The 25,368-nt window shown below is 40.9% G+C and overlaps 1 protein-coding gene across 1 annotated transcript; it reads right to left on the reverse strand.

The window, feature by feature from the left end:
* Positions 1–449: 449 nt before the first annotated feature.
* On the reverse strand, positions 450–24,124 carry ATL2 (atlastin GTPase 2; the record flags this gene model as incomplete). The annotated part of the gene is made up of 13 exons (XM_010293654.1): positions 450–1,001; positions 3,127–3,558; positions 6,171–6,242; positions 7,477–7,533; positions 9,738–9,865; positions 10,717–10,855; positions 11,145–11,237; positions 12,271–12,327; positions 14,274–14,324; positions 16,159–16,263; positions 17,695–17,829; positions 22,641–22,921; positions 24,093–24,124. Coding segments are annotated over 13 exons (1,702 nt in total), but the record flags the coding sequence as incomplete, so codon positions are not given.
* Positions 24,125–25,368: the final 1,244 nt, after the last annotated feature.

Genomic DNA, 25,368 nt, shown 5'->3' on the forward strand with positions numbered 1-25,368 from the left:
TTTGATACAAAATTGTATTTATATATTTATATTTCATATACATGCCCTATTTGTGATTTCTTAAAAAATAAAAACTAAACACACTGTACAGACAATCCTAACTCATTGCTCGGTAGCTGTAGGCAACATTTTTGGATGGAATTTCTCCCCCAGTAGAATGGCAATATTATATACATGAAGGCTAAACTGCAGAAAAAGACAGCTCAGTTCTGATATGCACCTCCCTTGGGACCAGGTCTGCAAGTTCAAAGCAAGACACCATATGCTCTGACCCACTGCCTCCCTCCCAAGTCAGTTCTGCTGTCAGCGGCATGAGGAACCAATACATGCATTTGTGTAACACTGGTATAAAAGGCAATGAAGCAAGATACATATTGTAATGTAGTGGCTTTAAATGGCTTCACCAACTTGATACACTCAATACAGAGAAACACTCGTTGTGGAGCTGCGTACATTTGGTGAGAGCACACCTTAAAGTGGGTCTGATCTTCCCTGAAATTACCTCCTGCAGAGGACAGATTCCCACTGTAAGCCAAAGACCGCATCAACTCAAACACTGGGGGAAGATTCCTCCCCTGACACACCCCCCAGACACACACACACACACATGCACGGTTCACCAGAACTATATGTAAAAGAGCCACCCACCCTCCCACCCCCAGCAGTCTCTATGGCACGAGTTTGTCTTAGAAGCAGAGCACTGACAAACTTACTCTTCCCAGGTGATGGCAGCAATCTGTGAAGCCAGTCACACTAAACTACTTCTACAGTTGATTGTAAACTTTGGTTTATTTTTTTTTTTTTAATTATTATTATTGAGTTCTCATGGTACAGCAAGCATGTCTAGGATGAGAGGGCAGAGTCGAAGAGGAGATGAACTGTCAGTCTGTCTTTAGTCTGGCATGGTGAGACACCTGCTCGGTCAGGCCTGCTTTGATAGAGTTTTTTACAGACTGCCTCATGTGATCCTCCATCAAATTATCACTCATGGGCTTCAACACCTGTGGAATGAGAAATGTGCAAAAGAAACAAAAAAATGAGGTAACCAAGGAAAATAAAATATAAAAACCATACTGAGACTTGAAATAATGAAAAAACTTAGAATGCTGAAGTCTGACACAAACTGGCATGAACTGAAAGAGAAATTAGTTTTGCTGCTACAGTAATGAAGTTAAATCAGTCACATGTTATGAACACAAGTGATATCCCTCCTATACAGCAGTATTTCATCAAATTCAAACCACTTTACAATTCCTAGAAGATGGATGTGCAATTCCATACCCTATATGCAGCAGTCTGGTATGGTTACAGCATTTATGCAGACCGGCCCAGACGGTCCAGCTTATTGTCCTATATGTGTGAGTGTGAACACTTCAGATACATAAAGAAAGTTAAAAATACTGGCTAGTTTTTCTTCTTGTTATTGTTGGATGAAAGTCGCTGTCGTGGCACTGATGTAAGAGCACGGCGAATCATTCGGCGTCTAAGGACTTCAAAGAGTTTGGAAAACACCTAAAACATGAATTCAGCTGTTAGGAAAAGCAGCTCTTAGAAGGCAGCAGAAAAAGTCAATCAAGGTCAGAAAAAGAAACTGATTGCCAGTAACTTCTCACCTTCCTGGGATTCCTCTGAAGCAAGGATGGAAAAGAAAGGCAGAGATTTAGAAAATCAACAGCAAGAACATGGTATATAATCACAGTGACTCAGACAGGGTCTGTAGGTGCTTTGCATATTATTGGTGATGTGCAACTGTAGGAACACAACCAGCAAGCTGTTTTGGAGACCACCTTCCTCTATCCTACAAAAGGCAATCTCCTGCTAGCATAAGCCAAGTTCTCCGCCCTCCAGGGAAGGTCAACAGTCAAATAAAGCCTTATGTGCTCTAGGTATCCTACAGCAGCAGCTGCACTCAGCAAATACTACACATAGAACTGACACCTTCCACTTCTCTTGCAGCACTCTTCAGCGCCAAGCTCCAAAGCAAGAAGCTACAGTGGTACAGGAGAGCCTCAGTTTTGATCACTAGTTAGGGGTGTAAATCAAAATTTAGTACCCTGATGCTCATTTCCTTCCTATTATTAGAAATCTACTTTTTCCAGTCTAGTGTAACTCATAACTTTACCTGGTTGCTCAGATAGGTCTAGTGTACCACTGCCTATGATGAGCCTCTGAACAGAGTCATTTTTCAGATGTAGAAGAGAGCCTCTGTATAGAAGCTTCCAGTTAGTTATTTGCTCATGCCTTATAGGACCCATTTTGATGTCATCCCAGGTAAATTCAGTGAGCCCTTTACTTCCAGTAACAACAGCACCAAGGTGTTTCCCTTCTGCTGGCACTGGACATAGCTATGTGGAATGCTCCAAACACTACTTGTAAGAGTTGGTCAAGAATTCTCTACATTGGCTTTACTGACACGGGGGTGTCAACTGGATTCAGGCAGCAAAATTTCTGTACAGAAGGCTTTCTCCTCCAGCTTTGGTATTCTTACACTCATGTTGTCTTTTCTTTCAGGAATTTGTCTCTCTGGCAAATATTTCTTGCAACAGCAGTTGCACCAACTGAAGTTGTCACAGATAACACAAGTCTTCCTGAAGGAAGAAATCTGCTGTACATCCTCTTGTAGCAGTTGCTGCAAGCCAATCTGGTTGCTGGAAGTCATCAGCCAATTCTCTCTGAGGTCTCATTAGCCCTCCAGTGTCACACCATCAGGTGAGGTGAGAACCAGCAGCTTCTTGCCTTCCCCACTTCTCACACCACCCGAGACATTTTATCCACCACATCCATAGGGCAAGTTTATCACTTTAAACGTACCTTCAAAAGCAGAATTCCTTGCTCTAAAAAAGTAACAAGATTTTTAAAGTCACTCCGCTTTGTACTGCCCAAGCACTTAGTAAGGCCTTTAAGTAACACTTTTTTGATAATATCCTAAGCTTGTTTAACATTCTTTGTGTGCAGCACCTCTTACTGGAGAGAGCTGATTTCTCTTACTTCGGACCTGATTCTCCCTTTGGCAGCACTAGCATTCTCCATTAGGTCTACACCAGCTTTTCACTCACAGCACTTAACAGAAACTGTTTGATACGTCTGCTCAAGAAAGGAAGATTTTGTGTTAAAAAAGATACCAACCTGTTCCCATATAGCTTCAGCAATCTGATCGATGGCTGTTCCAACTTCTCTGAATTCCCCAGAGTACTTAACGTATGCCCAAGTACAAAACGATATAAGAGCCATCCCCAGCACAAGATTACACAGGGTAGCTATAGAGTTCATACCAAGGAACCCAGTCAGTCCTGAGGTTATATACATGGCAAACATGACTGCAAATAGAGTGGCAGGGGTACGAGCAGCATAAAAGATGTTTTTGCCATCGTTGTGCTTCACAAAGTTTGCATAGATCTCGTCGATTTCCACTTCAAGCTGTTCCTGGTAGCGCCGACAGAACTCTTCCCCTCCCATCTTCTTCACAGAGCAGAACTGCCTGACAGCTGACTCTCTGAAATCCTGGTGCTTCCGCTCAAGGTCTGATGGGGCAATGTAAGGCTTATCTCCCCCACAAACCTGTTAGAGCAATCAGAGATGAGGTCATCACACCCTGAGTATCTTTTGCTGTACACAGAAAGCAAACCTGCTCCTCACTGCCCCTCTCAAGCCAGCATCACACTACATTGGCTCTGCAAGCTCTAGAGTCCTGTCTCAAGTGCAGCAGCTAAAGGTGCTGCACCATGATGCAAAGTAAGAGCCCACCTGCCTAATCACATACAGAGCTATAGCACATGACTGAACTCATACTTTCAGCTGTTCCCTTTGGGCAAGCCCAGAAGGACAGGACACTGGCCACATGTACATTCTTGTTATGAAAAGATGAAATAAAGGAACACCAGGAGGCAGAGAAAGCTTGGCTTGAGGAAGGTTAAGGAGAACTCTGAAGGCCAGAAGCCCTTCCCTCAGCTTTTTACTCCTGGTCACCCATGTCAATGAGAGGGTCAGTGCAGAACTTGGGCAAACAGGGTAGATTTTACCCACTCAGCAAGTTTATTCCTGTTTATTGCTGTCACTAGCAGGCTCCATGGAACTTACCAGGTGATATGAATTAACAAGAACTAGCTGCTGAAATCTTTAGCCTAGGCCATCCTCTAGGCTTGATTCTGATCAACTTGTGAGAGTATGTTTCTGCTGAAGGAACGAGACCATTGTCTCAAGTGGATACCCACCATATTCCTCTCCCTGAATCAGCATGGGTATGAAAATGGTTAGACTCCAAGGACTTCTACTGTGTAAGACTGATTTCTGACCTCTTGAGGACTATGATTAGAGATTATGTAGACCAGACATATACATGTGGCAGATGAGCTTCAACTCCTCCAGATCCTCACAGTCAGACTATGTCTAAAAACTGAAGATTCTTTCCATCTGATGTCAAACAACATTGCCTGTCCTGCCTCAAAGTAGTCAGATCGCAGTGCTTATCGTCCCATGCCTTGAGTGAAGCAAGAACTTTAACTTTCTCCTGCTGCTATCCCTTCAGCAGAACACAATTCCTCAGAGTACAGCATCCCCCTTCTGCCTCACAAGATGCATGGCTTCACTGGTTAGCTTCAAAGCAAATCTCACTGTTGAGATGCTGACACCCCCCACTCTGCCCCTTGCTCAAGTTTAACAAGCACCTTTCTGCTTTTTTCATACTGAAGTCCTCCACATCTGGCAAAACTCCCTGGAAAACAGCTACTAGTTTCATCCTCCAGAATGGTCTTTTCACATTGCCCAGAGTGTTAAACACTAGATGCATTGGCAGCTCCAAGACCACCATGCAAATAACTACCACTGTTTTCGTATACTCTGTGTGACTGCACCTGCTGTTCCTTACATTTAAGGTCATTAGGGGGACAGTATTTCGGTGTGGACTCAGCAAAGGAAGGCTTTGGTTCATGAGGAGAACTCAAATTACAGTAAGAACTATCTTTATATAATCTGGTCTTAAATTCAAGGAGTTCCCACTTCTGTTCCCAAAAATAGACATTTCGGAGCTGTGCCACATTTAGAACATCATTTAAGACATCTGGATAAAAAAAAAATTCAAGACATTTGTGTGTATTTCTACAGTGACATAAAAATATAAAGTACTGGGGAACATTACTATGGAAACAAAGTCTGTTCAAGAGAACATCTGTTCCCATTTATTCCTTGCCCCAAATAAGAAGTCTTACAACTACAGTACCTCAACAGCCATTCAAGATTCAAGGTAGGAAGGCAGACTTGGCATTTATTATAAACAACCTATGTACTATTTCAAGAGATTTTCCAAAATGGAAACAAATGAAGGAGTCCCTCTACACCAGCAGAGGGTTCTCAAAACAGCCTGCTAATAATGAGAATTGGCTTGTCTGCCACTAGCATTAGGTCTTACTCCAATTTCAAAATAGAAAACTACTTCAGCGAATAAAACCAAAATTAGCCTAGTTAATGGGGAGCTATGTTTGTAGCATGTTAACATACCTACAACATACTGTCTCTGATTGTAGAGTTGCATGATAAGCATAGTCCTGTTAAGCTTTACAAGATACGTAATTGTTTTCAGAATTTCCTATGATAAAACCTTGCATAACACTACACTGAAGTATGAATTCCATCCAGACATTCAGCTTGGAGTGGTATAAGTCACTATCTTCAAGAGAAGCCACAAGCGGGAAGTTACATATACAAGAATTATCTTGTCTGAAAAAGCTGTATTTTAAGTTTTTTTTTTTTTAAACTTGAGAATAATTTTAAATCTTCCATTTCACAGCTAATGAATGACTGTAATTCAGAAGCATGAGACTATAATACTAGAACTCTACCCTTGAGTGACCCCAGCCCACCAAATGTCGCCTCACCTGTTTGCCCATTTCATGTCACAGGATTTTAAGATGTCTGTCAAGAGCAGCAGGGGGACCTAACAGGTGGTATCGTACAAACACATCCATTCCCATACCTCCCCAGCAATTTCTGTCTCAAAGTATCTTAGTTTTGCTGCATCAGACATCTAACCTCTGAGCAGAGTGCAGAAAACACCTAACTACTGGCCCTAAGCTACTTTTCTCCATTAATATGCTCACAACCAACACCAAGTACAACATTAAAGCTGAAGGCCTGTATTTGCATGTTGGCAGTTAGAAGAAGTTGTGTCATCATACCTGCTCCATGCCTTTACTGTACAAGTCTTTTGCTCCTGCCACAGCAGCAAGATTGTTCGCCTCGGCTGTTGCCTAGAAAACATTGAGCACCATGCAGCATTACCAGGTAGTTACATATATGTAGTTACACTGCGCAACATACCCCCATGACCTCCAAAGCTTTGGATTGCCAGGAAAATGCCCCACAAAAACAAGTGAAGGTTAGCAATGTACATTAAAACAGATTACTGACTAGGAGAACATTTTCTTTAGCTTTCTAGTACAGCTGCAGACAAAATCCCACGTGCTTGTACAGGCTTTTCATAATGAGCAATCTCTTCTGAATGCTCTGTTGTTAATAAGCAAATAAGAATCAGTATTAAATATTAATCCTGATACATCACTACCTGTGATGAAAGAAGCATGATGGTATTATTTCTGCATTATATATGTGTAGTTCTGTGTCATAATTTGTATGAATTTAAGACTATTTTCAACCTGTGTCGTGTCAGTGGCAGTTATTCTAGCTAATGCTGCAAGATTTCATCTTCTCTATCCCCCAGCCACATTTATGGCATGCTAGGTAGAGGAAATGATAGCAGGCTTTGTTTCATTGTGGTTAAGTTTTCTGAACTCCCCAAAGGTCTAAAGATTTTGTTCCTTGAAGGACAAGAAAACACCCAGAACAGTCATGTCTTAATGAAGTGACACAGGAAGCTTAAAACCCAAGTCTTTAGAAACACAAAATGGTTAAAACTGACCCTAAAGTCCACAGTTTGGTGAAAGTTCTTCATCCTAAACAATTCAAGGGTTCACCACACAGCTTTATACAATCAGTTTGTGTTCAGATCACTTTAAAGCTGATTACATCCTCTTTGGATCAACCCAGAAAAGAAACCTCAATGCAGTTATCCAATTCTAACCAAACCACATAGTTTAGCCCAACACTGCAAGACAGTGACAACAGCTGCATTACTATAAGCCCCCTCCATTTTATCTGCTGCATCTGATGCTAGAAGTCCTCTGAATACAGTCTGAAAGATACTGACAAAACAGCAAATTACAGGAAACGCATGCTTAGAAATTGAAGCAGCTAAAAAACCCAACCAATCGGATATGCCCCCGATTCATTTGGTAGATGGAACTGAGGGAAGGCACAAATGTGTACCCAGGCTACACAGTTCAGATGGCTTTCAAAGTATACAGCTCCTTCAAAAACTACAGCTCTGTATGAAAGCTTCAAACCTGCTGCAGTCATGTCTTAGATTGCAAAGAACTTACAAAGCACACATCATCCATCAGATTATTTGAAAGAAAAATAAAATACCTGCAGCATAGATTTCGGATGAGGTAGCTCCTCTCCTTGATAGATTTTAATATAAGCCTAAATGAGAGAAAGAAAAAAGGTTTCTTCTTCCTAAACATTTATGATTGAGGAGGAGAGAAGAGGGATTTATATAGAGCTCCAATTATTCCTTTGTAATAATGTAAATACACAATTAAGCAAATTTCTTCATATGAGTCTGGCATTCTCACAGATATCCCTAGTACTTTAATCCCTTTACTTTTGTGTGCATTTGAGGCTGGGGCCTAGCAGGGTAGTAGAGCACCTTGAGGAGACATGGCCACTGTCTCAAGAAGTGACAGGCTTGACAGCAGGTTTCTGCTCCCTCAAATACCTAAGGAGGTCTTTGCTAGGCAGGGAATCTTCACCAAAAGAAAAGAGTGAAGATTACTATCTCACACAGCCTTTCTGGCAAGAGGTCTGTCCAAACACACCCCGGCGCTTGGGAGAACCACTACTTACAATTCCCCATATGCCTTGGTCCCTTGAAGTGTGGGAGGAAAAAAAGCAGATCAATGCACTAATTACAGAGCTGAGCTGCCAAAACAGTTCTGGAAGGCAAGCAGGCAGCCTATCCCTCTGTGCCCCACCTCACCAACCCTTAGGTGTTCTTTCTTTCATCAGGGTTTCAGAAGGCTGGAAGAGAACACATCCTTCATGTCTTCTCCAGCTCACAAGATGGCCCATGGCACAGCAATTTGGGACAGATTAATGGAGGGGGCATAGCACGCAGCAGTAGCCATTTCAGCACTTTAGACAAGCTGTGCAAGTTAGACCAACAAGGCCACTCTAAGACCCTCAGAGGCTGGGCAGTTAGTTATTCTTCTTCATGCTCTCCCCCCTAGTTTGTCTACAAGCCTCTGCCCTAAGGATTTTTTTCCATAAAGGAGGAGAAAACAAGGTTATCAAGCTCCCTATATACCAAATGCTCTAGGTTGTAGGACAACCTACAAAAATGTATAGTTACACAGGACTCTGTTCCCTCGACACCCTCCTTGCTTCTGTAGCTATTTCCTCCAAGCAAAAGCCCTCCAGTTTCCAACTCAGAATTCAAGATCTCAGCTTTAGATTGCACAGTCCCAAGGGAGCAGTCCTCTTTAGTTATGTAACTACAGTGTTTCTGCAAGTACACTGCATGACTGTTCCCAGACTGGATATGGGACATGAATCACGCAGCTTTTCAATAGAGGAGGTTTTACACTCTGTTTTTAGGGCGCAGTCCTTTCTGAACTGCTGTTGAATGCACACTCCCTACACTGCATAGGATTCAGGTCTTACTAGGAAAGAAAGTGGAACAAAACGCAGCATGCAACCATGTAAATGCAGAGACTGAACATACAAGCTCCAGAGTGTTGATTTTATGCTTGTCAGAACAGCCATGATTTCTGCATCCCACATCATGTCTTTCCTTTGTAAAAAGTTACTTCATTTTACAAGTGCTAAAGACTTCTGGTCTCAGATTCCTCCTTTGCATAACTTCTTTCTTAACATCAGCCCAACTCTGTTCTACCTTTAACATGCATGCTCAAAAGTAGTAATGCAACATTAATGGCTTTAGGAATGAGTGCCACTTTCTCCTTACCAAGCCAACAGTCTAAATTGCTCCAAATTCAAAAAAAAAAGGTTACACGCACCAGACCAATTCCTGATGATGTAAGGATTATGTTACCACATTTCTGCTGGTGTCACCATGATACCAAAACAGCTCAAGAGTCTAACAGCTGCAAGTATCATACACAAATATTTCAAAGCATACAGTGGTGCTGCACATGCAAGTGTTCAGAAAGCATCTTCCTTGCATGTTAAAAATCCAGAGGGGAGTATCTGAAATTTTCACTGCATACTTAGCAGTTTAAGAGCTGGTTTTCTATCTGTACAATCTACATAAGAACGTCTTTTAAAAAAAGGGCAATATTCAGACAAACTAAGATTTCAAAGTAGGGGGGGAAAAAAAAAATCTCTAATACAGCTTGAAGTATTTCAGACTATTTATAAAGAAAAAAGAAACACAAAAAAACCCCAACAAAAAACCCACAATACGCCAATAGTAGCTTGCTAAGGTATATACTGTTAAGAAGTTGTGTGTCAGTTCTGGAAAGTCAGGCTAATGAAATGGAAATAAAAGTGAGCTGATCAGTGAGTGTCAGCCTAGATATCTTATCTTCTCTGGGAACAACATGACCTAAAATTAGAATACTTTCTTTTAAGCCATTAACAGAAATAATTAGTATGAGTTTGCTTACCTTGAAATATTCTACAAGATCTCTACAGGTCACCTTGGATCCACTAATCTCTTTTTCTACCAAGTTTTCAGGGGCAAGCAGTAATGGTACCAAATTCCTCAGTTCTTTCTTAAAATCCTCATCTATATCTAGTCAAATTCAATCAATTTCAGAAAAAAAAAAAGTGGTTAGTTTTCTTTTCAATCTTGCATTTCCTAAAGGAACACTGAAAACCCATGACCCTTCAAGATACAGTGTCACAACTCTTACTGCATTTTTAAGATATTTAAAGGCTTAAATACATAGTATAGCTTTGGTAAACTCTACCTACTCTTTAATCTTAACTTCAGACTGAGAGAACAAGGTTCCATAGTCCTGGTAATATTTGAAGTGCATTTCCCCAATTACACCAACATCTTACACAATAATCCCACAGGTCTGTGACCTTATCACAGAAGCAGCTGGCATCCCACTATCACAAACCCATTTTTTTAGCCTTTGCCATTCTGAGACTTTCCATCTGTTGGGGGACAAGCAGCAGTTGGAGGAATGCTGACTGCCTCTCATTCTGCAGTAGCAGAAGCCTACAGCTTTTATTTTAAAGTCATCCTAGTTCTGACCTTTGGTTTTGCAAGTTCTTAGAGAAAAGCCTTTCAATTTTAAGAAAATAAAGTCTTTAATTTTGTGAATTCTCCCCTCTGGAATCCTTATTTATCTTTAGAATCTTTATTTAATGACCTTTACATATGTCTCAAGTTATCAGACTACAATCAACAGCTAGACACACAGATATCCGTTCCCCCTGCCTAACTCCTCTACCTTTAAACCACTGAAAAGAACACACAATGCACACTTCTAGATTCTGTAGTTTCAACTTTTAGCCCTACATTTTTCTAATCAAGCATTTCAATAGCCAACCATTTCAGTGTTTAACTTCCATTATAAAAGAAAATAAACTCAGTGATCTGAATCAAGAAACACACAATGGAAAGCTTCCTACCATTCAACCTCCCATCAAAATTTGGATTTGTTGCAACTTTAAGACCAGGATGGGGCAACAGGAAACAGCCAAGATTACTGAAACAGGAGTGAATATGCTTCCTTACATTCTGTAGCTCTTCATGTTGGTTTTGCTTTACCTGAATTAAAAAAAAAAAAAGGCAGTAAGAACTGCTAATAGTTTTGCAGTACTGCAATTAAGATTAAATATCAGTTTAAAAGCAGTAAGAGCAGAAAATTGTGTTTAAGTTTTCATTCCTGAACCTAAAAACATCAAGTTCTAAACCCCACAACTCTGCACATTGTGAGTGGAAATATCACAAATGTATTTTATTAGCACAAAGAGTTAGCTCATCATGCATCATTATCTTGATGGTAAGTTGTCACTTAAGTTAGAAGACCACACTAGGACTACTGGAGATAACATACCTGCAATCTTTTCTCTAGGAACTTTTTTCCTCCTTCCAAGCCATATGCGTGTTCATAAGGATAACTCCAATCTCTAATTAAGAACATTAGTGTCTGTAACCAGAAGAACAATGGCAGTGAGTGGCTTGCATCATTCCTAAGCTCAAAAATTCTATTACGTGTGATTATTTTAAGTAAATAAATTTCTAAGTTTGGCTGCTGTAAATGAAGTAACCTTGTAGCTTTGCAGTGCAAGTATTTGCTTGTTTTTAAAAAAAAAAAAAGCCAATCACAACCAACCCACACACCAAACACACAAATGCAACTCACTCCTTATCTGAAAGGAAGTACTCAAAGTGTCTCAAAAAGATAGCTTCCCTGTTCCATGGGTTTGCCTTTTGCTATCCCACAGGGATTACACTGTCCTCTCTCCCATCAGCTGAAGACAGAAAACAAACCTTGACATTACTCATATTAGATGATGTGCTTTATGAAGAATGCATCTTGCCTAGGCCTTTCACAAGAACATCAGTGACATACTTGCAGGCTGAATATTCTAGACACACAAGAGTCCTAAAACTCACCACTAACAGCAGTCAACTAGTATCCTTATAGGTTAAGGAAGATACTTCAGGATGGAAGAGATCTCAGTCTTTGTCTCCACTAAACAGAAGAAGCCTCAAACCCTTCTCTGGCCCAGAAAAATAGGCAGGAGATGGCAGCAGTTTTGTGACTTTTAACACTGAAGCAGCAACACTTCAAGTAAATGAAACACAACATGGCCCTCCTCAATGCTACTTATTAGAGGCTACATGACCTTTACTCAGAACCATGTACCACCAAGCAACCATATCCCAAAGTAATGAGTAAGGCAGCAGCACTACACTTCTCCTTAACGTCTGCACATCATTTGACACTTTCATTCCTTTTATGCCTTTGAACTCAGGCACAAAGCTACACTTGCACAAACATTCTCTTCAGCATCTTCCCATCATGTTTTTACCAAGAAATGTGGTGACAGGGAAGGAAAAATCAGTCTTGTAAAGAACAGGGTATCTTCAGACCAACTAACGTCTCTTCATAAATTATCCTGAGCTCATTTTCTACACATTCAATTGCTTAAGATCCTTTTAACATATATAGTTACCTGAAATGGCTTTTGATAAATTTCTTCCATAGCTAGTCTTCCATATTCTGTAAACAACTGACAGAAAGAAGAGTGTAAGGGTGCCACATATAAAACACATTTTTCTACTGTAAAATATTCTATTATGACACTAGGAAATAAAGCATTCAAACTTAAATCCTATTATGGGTTGAGAATGGCCAATACACCTCAACAAGTACACCAATCCTCAGTAAAATTCACGAAGGAGACATGATTTCCACTGGTTTCACAGTGCCATTCCATAACTGTCAAACTTAGCACTGCAATGCTACGTGGGTGGCCTGTGGGCTATTCTCAGAGAAAAGCTGGCTGCATCCCGCAGCAAGCCAGTTTCCAACACTTGTTTCCTCGGCTAAGAAGGTAAGCCAGTCTAACATTTGCCCCTTACTTCCCACAAAAGATTTATTCCTGGAAATCTCATGCAATTTGGCTAGAGCCAATGTATCGGACATTTAAATACAAGCCAAGTCCAGCAGCTTCCCAGATCTCTACTTCAGCCCATGACCTTAACTGACAATTGTTCTTTCCCTCCAGTATAGAGGCAAGTGTCAACTGTCTTCCTCTCATTGCTTTCACCATCTTGAATACCAGCAGCAGCATTTGTCACTGGACTGAGTGGGCCAGACAACCCATAAGAACACAAATTATGGACTGTGCTGGCTGTTTCAGCAGAGGTCAATATTGTCAGGTGTTGATCCATGCTAGCCCCCTGACAGATCTTGGAGGTTGAGATGAAGGAAGCATACCAGTATCCTCTAGTGTCAGGCAACTGTTCTTCTACATTAAAATTAACTCCTAGAACATCTCAAAGAAATTGCAAGACTAAAAGGACAGTTCCCCCTCTGTTGATCACAATAGCATCTAAGGACTTACAAGACTAATTTAACACATATTAACTTCAAGCTCTTGTCACCCTGTGCAAAAGAAGCTCTGAAGTGGCCAAGCACCCACATGAGACTGGCTGATTTGATCCTAACTCCCTACCCCATTCACTTCCCTGTTACAGGGAAGAGGCAGCCCATAGACTAACAATGTTTCAGAATAACAGAAATTCCTGTTATAAGAGAAATTCAGACTTTCCTTCCCTCAGCCCACAATTCCTTGCCCCAACTTCAAATGTATGGGTGTCCCCAACCCACTGCTTATAGTTATCACCCTTCACTATCCCTCCTTCCCTCAAATATATATATACACACCACCCTCTGGTATAACAGAAAGGAATTGTGTTATTCATATTGCACTGAGGCTGTCAAAGGACCAAAGTAATGAGGAGAGTCTGGCTTTCAAATAGTTAGCTATGGCTTTTTTTGCTTGCAGTGCTTGGTTGGGTTTTTTTGGGTGGTGTTGGCCCAGTAATACAACTCTGTTAAATGAGAACAGCATCACAAGACTATGTTTAGTTAGTGCTCTTCTACTTCCAGTATTGGCAGCTAGTCTTTTGCAGCACTGACCAAGACAGAAGTCCTTTCAATCAGAAGACACATAAAACAGTTTTAAGCTGCGACAAGGTCATGGCCTGAGCACAGGCAGGCATTTCTCAATACACAAGCTAGCCTTTAAAGCTACAGGTTTTAAGTTAAGGAGATAAGGCTGTTGCACCATTGACATGAAGCCAGAATTCAGTGGCCTTTGACCACAATTTTCCATTACGGGATGAAAACCTCACAGTAAAGAGAGGACAACTCTTTCCTGCTTTTGTTTCTCAGCAGAAATAAAACTGTAAAAGTTTCTCAGTTGAAAAACTAGAGAAGGCTTCTGGGTAAAAGATAACTCTTTCTGCACTGACCCAAGCTCCCACATTTCTTTAGAAACTGGTTATGAAATACCATCCATTTTCCTATTTTAGGGGAAAAGGCGAAAATTCCAATGTTTCTCATAAGTAGCAGGCAGCTCCCAAATCAGTTACATTAGCAGTAACTTCAGGAACAATGTCAAGAGTATCAGTTCAGAAGCAGCTTAATATAAACACAGCATATTCTTACCTGCAAATGTTGAAGGTCATCTTCCTGAATGTTCTGCGACAAGTTGTATACCTACAAGGAACAGTAAAAGAATTACAGTGCAACACGAAACCATTATCTTACATTCTGTGGCACCCTTCCAGTTGCTGGCTTTCAAGTAGTTTCTGGAGGGGGTAAAAATACTCAAGATACATTTGTGTAGTCTGTTTTTAGGTATCTCAAACAAAAGTCACTTCTTTATATGAAGTGCTAGGGACAAAAGTACTGCTGACTACCCTAATCTTTCTCAGAACAGCTTCTTTCCAAGGAAAGAAGTCACAAAGGAATTGGAGAAGACTGCTGAATGCTTCAAATCACTACATAGGTGTGAGACAGGAGGATTGAGAAGGTCACATCTGTTGCTACCCTCAAGTCCCAGTGCTCTACAATTCAGTGATCCAGCAGCTGCATCCTGACACAGAAATGACTGGGTAGTTAGTTAACTTGTTTTTTTCTTTCAAATCTTCCAAGAAAACTGATTTTATCCAGGGAGCTCATGACTGTTTCAATAGCAGCATTAAACTCAAAAATGCATAACTCACAACTTATCTTAATCACAGCAACAAAACAAAAAGCACAAAAAAAACCATCCCACCAAAAACCATCCCGCAGGGTAGAAAGTGTTTTACATACTCCTGTTACTTTCATAGAATCTTTGGGTTGAAAGGAACCAGTCAAGGTCATGGAGTCCAATCCTCCTGCAACAAGCAGGGACATCTTCAACGTTGCTCAGAGCCCCGTCCAACCTGACCTTGAGTCTTTCCAGAGATGGGGCATCTACCACCTCCCTGGGCAACCCGTTCTAGTGTTTCACCACCCTCATTGTCAAAAATTTCTTCCTTATATCTAGTCTAAATCTGCCCTCTTTGAGTTTAAAACCATTACCCCTTTTCCTGTTGCAACAGGCCCTGCCAAAATGTCTGTCCCCATCTTTCTTATAGGCCCCCTTTAAGTACTGGAGGGCTGTAATACGGTCTCCCCGGAGCCTTCTCTTCTCCAGGCCGAACAACCCCAACTCTCTCAGCCTGTCCTCACAGGATAGGTGTTCCAATCCTCTGATCATTTTGATGGCCCTCCTCTGGACCTGCTCCAACAGCTTCCTGTCTTTCCTGTGCTGAGGACTGAGAGCTGAATGCAGGACTCCAGGTGGGGTCTCACCAGTGTGGAGTAGAGGGGCAGAATCACCTCCCTCGACCTGCTGGCCATGTTGCTTTGGATGTGGCCCAGGATACGGCTGGTCTTCTGGGCTGTGAGCACACATTGCTGGCTCGTGTCCAGCTTTTCACCTACCAGTACCCGCAAGTTCTTCTCAGCAGGGCTGCTCTCAATCCTTTCATCCTCCAGCCCATATTGATCCTGGGAGTTGCCCTGACCCAAGTACAGGATGTTGTAGCATGTCTGAAGAAGATCACTTGTTATCCTCCAAAACGTGCTAACTTTTGGCACATTTAAGGCACAAGCTTAAAATAGTTTTGGGCATAGCACAACAGAATTGTCAGAAATTCAACAGTAGCAGTAATTGTAAGTTTAGCTGATCACTGTGTAATTTCATCCTAAACTGTATCTAAAGTCTTAAAACAGATTTTGTAACACAACTGTACAGAAGCAGTTGCTACTTTGACATCTTTTTTTGTGATTCCCCAGTTCAGTCAGCAATTTAACTCAGCTTGGCCTTGGATAACTTTGATTCCGCAGATAAACTGATGTAGTATATATACTGAAAATAAGATTAAATATGAAAGTTTAAACGATGATTTTAGGAAGATATGCAGGTGAACTTTCAAAATGTGTCTAGGGAGATATTCTTTGCGTGTTCAGGATAGAGGGCTCCTATAGCTGCCATTACTTGCAGGACAGGTATTCTCACCTGGACAGAACTCGTCATGGTGCTCAGAGCAAAAACCGTCGCACAGTCTTTGATAGTGGACTGGCTATCAAAGGCACCTTGGGTATCCATGAGTAGTACAGCAACCTAGAGAGTTTTAAAGAGCAGCAACAGTTAACCAAATTGTTAACACTTTCAAACTCCAAGCCATTGGGATAAATTCTACTTCAAGTAGGTCAAGTCTCTGCCTCTATATCTACTTATTAAACCTCAGTCAGCACCCTGCTGCTGTACAGCAGCCTGTACACCCCTACAGCTAAGTAAGCAACAACTAGAGGGCTATGTCAGCAGCCTTACATCCTTGGCCTTGCTACACTAGTTACCCTCTCCTACAGAAATAGCCTTCCTCAGCCCAGTGCAGGTACAGTGCAGAGTAGCAGACAGCTCTTATTCACTGGAAGAACTGACAATCCAGCATAGTTCATTAAAGCTAAGAGCGAGATGGTTACTTTTAAAAATGTATCTATCTTAAAATAACCATTTTCAGAAGAAAACAAGATAATTGATACTTACTGTCCGCTAGAACGACAAGGAATTTCATGATCTTAATGATAAGAGTTTATCTGTCCAATTCCCATCTTTGTGATCTACTACAATTGCCTTCTCTTTCCATTAGATAAGCAAGAACAAGCGAGTGATTTGTCCCCAGAGCACAAACAGATCCTCGCAACTTAACTCTTTTTTAGCCAGAGAACTGTTTGGTTAGCTATGAAATTTGATAAAACTTCCTGCATGCCTTTAAGCCACTATCTAAGATCAGTGTCTCATATTGATTGGCCATTAGTTGTTTCCTTTGCAAATACAAAGGGTATGAAAGTTAAATAACCAAGAGTTTATGGTTCAGGAAAACATGAATAGCTCAAGATCCACCACCAGTATTGTGGAGTAAGTATTTATTAATAACATGAACACTTTGTTTCAGCATGAAGATAAACACCTACAACCAAACTTAGCAGTTAAACTGACTTAGATTTAAAAAAGATGCACCAGCTTCGATTAGAATAAAGTTAAAGCCTTTTACCCCACTGTTAGACTTAGTCCTTTTTTACTGACTACCTGTTAAAGTGTATGGAAGGACCAGCTTCCAGACACTGAAGCCCTTTCCAATACTAACAGCCATGCATTACATTCACTACACAAGCTCTACACATTCTCACCTCTTAAAAAACAGTGTTTGTTACAGAACTGTTCTTATCGCAGCATTTGTCTATATATGGTATTTATAGCCATTACAGTTCTGCAACATCCACAGGACAACCCACCCATCAGCCTGGACAGAGCAGACTTTGCCAAAACAAAGTATTCTCAGAATGGGACTATTGTTGGAGATTGAATCTTACAGCCCAGCAGGAAAATTCATACTTGCACTGATACAAGGTTTCCAAATAACGTTATACAGCTACTGAAGGCTAAGGAAAGCAACTGATATTTGAACTGTCTCCATGAAACCCATGGTATTAAACGTATACCCACAGAGGCAAAAATCCTGACATACACCTATTTAAGTCAAGCACTTACCTTTGTTCCATTTGGTTTATCAATTACAAACACTTCACTCCAAATCTGAATGCCGGTGGTTTCCCGTTCACATCCACCTCTCCATGTAAACCCGGTCAATGGCTCAGTGTTTCCACCTATCCAGCATGGAGAAGTCTACAAAACAAGAGGAGGAACTTAGTTAAAACCAAGGAGGTGATTTTTTTACTTTTTTTAGCATACTATGTCTTAGCTGACTTCCACATTGTTCTCTCATTTTCCCCAGAGCTGACTGACAATGCTACACTGAATATTAAAACACAATGCTACTCTACTGTGTTTCAAGGATCATCCAAAGAAATGTTGTGTCAGTCTACTGTATTTCAGTGGTTGCACAACTCTTCAGCCACTGAAGAGTATACTTGCACAGCTTTCAAGTTTCACGCACTCACAGCTAATGAGAACAGCTCAGTTTTGTCCATTGATTCCACTTTGCACGCATGCTCTTCTCCCACAGTTGAGAGAACTCAACCTGAACACAGTTGTAAATAGCATGTACTTTAACTACAGGAGCAGCTAAACCTCTGCAAGGAACAAAAAACCTGATCTTGACTTAATCTTCTCCCCTCCCCCTTACCAACAGGTCAACTGCTGAAACTAGCTAAGTATCTAAGCTCCTGCACAAACAGAGACCAGCACAAGACTCTGAGTGTCAGCTTGCAGAAGCCAAAGAGAATAGGCAAGGACCAGAAGATCTACAATCTATACTTGTCACAGTTACTTTTTCCTAAGTGATTAGGATTCAAGAGAACAGGTCACACTGAGAGTTTGATACTTGTCAATCAACCCATCCATATTAAAATTTTAGTGGCACATTGCCCACTTTGGGAAAGGCTATCAGAGAGTCAAGTACAGTTTGCAGCTAATATTTCTGGCTGATGGTACTGTAACAAGGTTGTCAGTCCTCAAGGACAGGCAACACACAGAACAGTGTCTCACAGAAGAATCCAGCCATTATATGAGCACATTTAACCCAGGAATGTAGTTTATGTACTGGGCAACTAAGAAGCATTAACAGCTAAGTGGTAGGCAGACAACAGTTTAACTGATGAGGAGACTTAGAAAAAAACCCTTTATTTCACAGGCTAGAACACAGCATGCTGGCAGGACAGAGGCGGGGAGAGAGGGAGAGGAAGGAGGGGGAAGGGGCGGAGAGAGGGTGAGGAAGCGATGTTTAATGAATTTGCCCCTGACTGCCCAGAGAAGATTATCAGCCAGGAAAGTGTGTTCTTTGAGAAGGTCAAAGGGGAGACTTTTCAATCCATTAGGCTATGGTCTCTACCTTGCTGACTCTGCACTGGCAGTTTCAGGAAAGAGCTCACCAAGACACATCTCTTCACATCTCAGAAAACAGCATGAGCACCCAGGGGCTGTACAGAATAGAAATACTTAATACAACCAAGTGAAAATGCTTATTTCTAAAATGGGATTGGAAAGAAAACCTGCACACATTCCTAGCAGCATGCAGAGCAAACCATACTAAGAGGGAAAGGCAATCAAGGAGTTCTGCAACAGCATTCTCCCAAATGCTAAGTGCACACCATTCAGCTCTGATACTTTGATCAGACATGGCAAAAGTAAATGAGATGAGCAGATAAAAAAAAAATCAGAGAGTGGACACAGGTATCCAAGTGAAGAAAATCACAGCTCCTTCCAGGTAGGTTGTTTGGGGTTTTTTTCTTTTTTGTTGTTTTTTTGTTTTGTCATGCAGGTACATACACCTCTACCACAGAGACTAAACAAAACCTGAACAACTTTCCCCTGGAGTACTTTTATCCCAGAAGATGCTTATGCATCCACTGACCATTCTAGAAATTAAAGCTTCAGGCCAGTACATTCCAGGATAGTTTTGCAATGCTGAATCATATTTCACAGGTATATGTCAATGGACTGTAGCTTTTCACTTCTGCAAAAGAATCTGTTACATTATTCAACAGTATGTTCCATTTGTCATTTATACAAGAATACTTTTTCCCAGTTTGGTCTAGAAATTATCCTTATTTGTAGCAATTCAGACCAAAACTACACAAATCTTTTGACAAGTCCCTCAATGAGCACTAGATAGGACCACATTTGATTTCTTATGTGATTCATGTCACAGGAGACTTTGGTGTCTTCACAGGCACAACCTCAGCTGAAGCTGCTTCATCTTGTGGAAGACGCACTTAAGCCAGTCTCTGACTGACCTTTGCATCGGTTTGAAGCACTCCTTGCTTATTACCTCTGTCTTTAACAGTCTCCATCCATCAAGTTGCCTTGAAAGACATTCAAGGGATGGGAGGAGGGGGAAAAAAAAAAAGACTTTGTTCCTACATGAAACCAAGCTAGAAGCTGCACTACAATTTTCTATCAGTCACCTAAAAGATAACCTCTCTGAATATATTCCACACTAATGAAAGGACCAATGCAGCTTTATTTCCGTAGTGTCATTAGTATGCAGTGAACCTTGGAGATTAATGCAAGCTAAGAAGGTCATACCCCTGTAAAAAAAGCCTTTAAATCTAAAGTTACTAGCGTTACTGCACCCAACTCTTAATAAGGCTTAAACTGCAAAGATCACAGCAGCTTGCTGAGTACACAACTGCTGCTGTTTTGTGGCTAATCTGCCACAAATTCTGTTCCATTTCAAATGAGCAATCATAACACCAAGTATCAGTGCTTGAAATGAGATGCCTACCTCCCTGAAGATAGTGACCAATCTCAGCCATGCCAAAATTCTACCTGTGACTTCAACTGACACAGGTGAGATTTTTAGAACAGTAACTTTTCACATGACTTCCAGCTCTTGATTTAAGACAAGAAAATGGGATTCTGAAGTATCTTGGCAAGTTTTTCATCACAAATGTTAATATGTACAGGGGAAGATATCCCAAAATTGCTTGATTATGAAATGAATGCAGATGCTTTATTATTTTGTGCAGGATTCAGTATTTAGTTCACAGAAAATACAGACTTGTAATTAAGCCTGACTGAAGATGGAGCAATCAGACTAAAGAGCACTATAAAACACTACACCAAGGCCTCCCCTCCTGTACTGAAGTTTGTATAAGCATAAAGGATATCATTTGACTTGATAAAATTCAGCAGAGCTCAAAAGAAGCAGCACTGCACTTATCTTCTCTCAACCCCAACTCCCATCAATCTGTTTGCAACAGCTCTTTCCTTAAGCTAGTTTACATCACTTTGCTGGCAGGAAAACAATTCGGCAAAGTGCAGTGTCTTCTGATGCATCGAGTTGGATCAGCTCAGCTAAGGGCCTGCAAGCATTACAGCTTCAGAATGCAAATGCCTGGCCAGAAGCAGCACATGGAAAGCAAGACTCCTCTGCTTTTACCAAAAGCTAGTTGTTACAGTAGATGGCCAAGTTTGCCTTCATCTTCAGCTTAAGGGAAACAAATGGTAATTTGAAGGACACCTATAGAAAACTGAAAAAAGTGATTGTGCAATAAAGGGAAGAGAGGCATGATATTACAAAAGGCTGAAATAGTGTTTCAATCAATTTTGCTTTATGAACTTTTTTATTTCACAATCTGAAAGTTAGAGTGTTTGCTTAAAGCTCATCCCTTCTATTTTTGGAAGGGACTAGCACTACCTCTACCTAGCCACCATCTCGCTCAGATTGCTATACTTCTTGGGAGTTTGGTTTTTTTTGTTTGTTTGTAGTTTGAGGGTTTTGGCTTTGTTTTGTTTTTAATACAAACAGGACATTAGAGAGAGTTTAATACACACACAAAAGGCCACCCACTGAACAGCTATATCAATGAAATGTTTATTCCTCCCTAGATTAAAAGAGGGAGCAACCAGTTGCTCTCTGTATTTCTCCTACTATACCCTCAGTGTCTTTCTTACAGAGCTGTTGGCAAATCAGTGAGAGGAATTCAACAGCAGGCACTACTGGGAGTGAGAGAAAGGAAGTCTTCATCTGCCAGCTTCTTTGCAATATTCCCCTATTTCCTGTAACTACAGGGTTCGTCCTGACTTATCAGGCCAGCTAGCACAAAGGTAAAATAGACTAAGTCATGGTTAGTTTCTGCTACCATGAATTCCAACTCTGAAGAAACAGTGACCAAACAAGGAATCAGTTCTGGCTTTTTGGGAGGTTTTGAGGGGTTTTGTTTGTTTGGGTTTTTTTGTTTGGTTTGGTTTTTGGGGGGTTTGTTGGGGGTTTTGGTTGGGGTTTTTTGTTTGTTTTTTTAAGAGCAAAAAGCAACAAAACACTGAATTGTCAATATTTACTATGCAGATTAAAAGAAACAGATCACAACCTGTGACAGGCAGATGCTACATTCACAGGAGTCCCTACCCCACCTTCTCCATATCAGCCAAGAGTTCAAAGTATAGTAGACACAAGACAACACCAGCCAAAAGCTACAAACTACCAGAAGAAATGAAATTTTGGATCAGACATTCATTAACCAGTGACTTAGAGGGATTTTAAAAGTTCCTGGATTATGTTCAGAGACACATTCCAAGCAGCAAACAGGAGACTTCCTCCCTTTTGCTATACCTCAGATTTAAGCAGAATTAGTCCTCCAATATCTACGACTCTTCGTTTTGCAACAATGGTAGTGCTACAATATGATTTCAGGAGATCAAGTCAAAGCAAGACTCCTCCAAGCGAACACTCAGATGAACCCTTCCCCAAAGCTCAACTAGAAGGCCACCATGCTGTCTCATTCAAGTTTTTCTCATGCCCACCTACATCAGGACACCAGTAAGTTCCCTTGATAACTGCAGAAAAATTTATATTGAAAAACTGTCACTTAAATACACTTCTTCAGAGTAGAAACAGAGTATCTGGCTTCCCCACCCCCAATAAGTAAGAAAAGTTTGACCTGCTATATTTGTGCTCAAGTCAACAAATACAAAGGTAAATGACTAAAATATGAAACTAGTTTTCTCCTGCAGGGAAAATCCAAATTACTCACCCTGTTATACATGTATCTAAGCATGAAGTCCAGCAGAAAAGATTTTCCTTTGCGGAAAGCTCCTGCTACAGACACAACTACTATGTTAAGATCTTTGATGTGTTCCTGAAGCAAGATTTTTTCCAATGCTGCTTCATCTAATTCAAAGTTATGGTCATCTTCATGAGCAAGAACAATCTGTATGGGACACGGCTTATCCAAATCCACCTCGTCATCTGAGTCTGGCAGGGCATCTGAGTCAGGTAGGGCATCCTCCTCCTCTTCTTCCTCATAATGCTTACCTGCAAATTGACAGGTTACAATACATTAGTAAGTCAGAGCTTAGGGCACTAGACATTTCTTTCAAGTGAAGCCTTGAGCTGGGCTTTCATTCCCAGCAGCAAGAATGATGTTCTTGGGAACGCATATCTGCAGACAATGAGATAAAAAGCAGTTCCGTGTCCATTTTCATCAGCTTTGCATATAGTCTACATTTCAGATATTCATCATTCTCCATTTTAAGAAATCACAAAGGAAAACTGGTTTTCAGCATCAAAACCCCTTTTAAAAGCTTAAGTATAACTTCCATTGAAAATCAAGGGCCTTTTTTCTCTCTGTTGAAAAAATTGATTAGTTTAAGTAAGTTCCAAAGAGGACCTAAAAAGGGCATTTTTAGATCACCAACACCTTCTACTCTTGAAAGAAAAAAATTCAATGTTTTCTGTCATTTTTGCTTGCCAACATGTACAAGCAAGACCACTGATCTAGTATGTAATCCCAGGATTACATGCATCAGCAGATGACTACATTCCTCTCTAATTCCAACACATTATACCTGTTTCAATTCTGAGTACAGCACAGACTTCAGAGTGCCTATTCGCTGCTTGCAAGAGGATAAACTCCTGAGTATGTGCAAGGTCTAACGCTTCTGGGAAACACACTCTGCCACTGGCCTGATTCCACTTTTCCCATTAAGCATCTGGAAGCAGCTTTGTGCTTTCAGAACTGCCTCCAACTCCAGATTTACATTTTGCCATATTCAATCAGAACCCCACGTGTACAAACCTGACAGAGGCACCTTCCTAGCAATTATTTATCTGGGAACATCACTGTATGAATTTAAGTACATTGGACTGCTAGTCATGCTTGTATTTCCAAACATTACTTTAACAAAGACAGAGAAGCAGCCATCTCAGTTACTTGATGCATTGTGCACAGGTATGTTACACGGCCCCCATGCTTCCCCTGGAAGCAGCCCAGCAGCAGTGTTCTCTTGCAGGATGTGTCATGAGGCATCGTGGAACACACCACAGTTTAATTAATTTGTGGCAGGTACCCTGCTAACACCCACAGGACCTGCCAAGTCATTCCTGCCACACTTTGCATCCTAAACACCATCCTCAGCAGAAGACTTCTGAACAGTGCTCCAACGCACCCTGTTTTGTGGATGTAATGAGACATTTGAGTTACTACCATGAACTTGAAAAACTGGTAACACGGTGACCCTGGAGTTTTTCCAGTGGCTGTCTCTTTAGCTGGTTCTGACAGCATTTCAATTCATTGCAAATCAGAGGGGACACTTCCATTTTCAAGCACCCAATCTGTGCTGCCTCAAAGGCCAATGGCATTAAATTTCTTTTTTAAAAAGTTTCAATATATTCAGCTAGTGTAGTACTTGGTTTGAACAGGAAGTAAACTTGAATGTTTAAATCCTAAGCAGCTAGAACTAAACTCCAGCATTATCCAAGGGAGTGCACAAAACATCCCCTAGCATAAGCTTAACTCAAACTGGTTGACAGAGCAGGCCAAAAAATTCAATTGCATCAGCAGGCCTGACAACTGGAAGGAATAACTTTAAAAAGAAAAGCTGTCAACAGGACACCAAACTATACAAACCACATTATCACAGAATCATTCAGGTTGGAATTTATACAATATTGGCTACCACTTCAGAAGAAAAACCTCTCACCTTTGGCCTAAAGCTTTTGTATTCCCAGAAATTAAACAAGCCCTCTTTTTTTGAGAGTTTACAAAACAGGTTTTGCCCCATATAGATAGCATCTGTTGTAGGGCAGAAAACTTGGGAGGATAGCCCAGGTGAGGTACGAGGATTTTGACAGTCAGAAAGAAAGCCTTCAACATCACAGTCTAGAAACATAAAGGGAATAATTCTATTGATAAAAGCATTAAGATCACACAGATCCAAGACGAGACGCCTGTGTTTTAGCTAACAGATATTCACACAGCTTATGGAAACCTCTGCTTCTACATATTCCCCAGGGAACAAGTTTAATTTGATTACTTAAAACATCCTTATATTATTTTATTTAAACGCATACTTCACTTCGGCTGACGTAAGGTGTCAGTTTTGTAAACTAAGGTAGACTGTAAAATAGTCAGAAGCAACAGTTGCAACTTCATTCACTTGGAACTTCAGTTCATTCACATTAACCATCTCTTCCTACCTGGAAGTCATCAGAACCTTAGCACAAGTTGTAGCAGCATCCTTCTGCTAGTGCAGAGCATAGCCACCCAAAGCCTCTTCAAGCCAAAAAGCTTTCCAAACAAACAGAAGTAGAGTGAGCTTTTATCACTAGTTATTTCTAAACAAGCAGATTCTCCCTATCAAAAGTAGATAGTCCTATCAAGAGCTTACACAAAATATGCCCATAAGCTCACATCATCTTGTTAAGAGTATTCTGCACCCACGAGGGTGCAGAATTCATAGAATGGTTTGGGTTGGAAGGGA

Source organism: Phaethon lepturus, unplaced genomic scaffold (assembly GCF_000687285.1).
Source record: "Phaethon lepturus isolate BGI_N335 unplaced genomic scaffold, ASM68728v1 scaffold35268, whole genome shotgun sequence".
NCBI classification, from domain to species: domain Eukaryota; kingdom Metazoa; phylum Chordata; class Aves; order Phaethontiformes; family Phaethontidae; genus Phaethon; species Phaethon lepturus.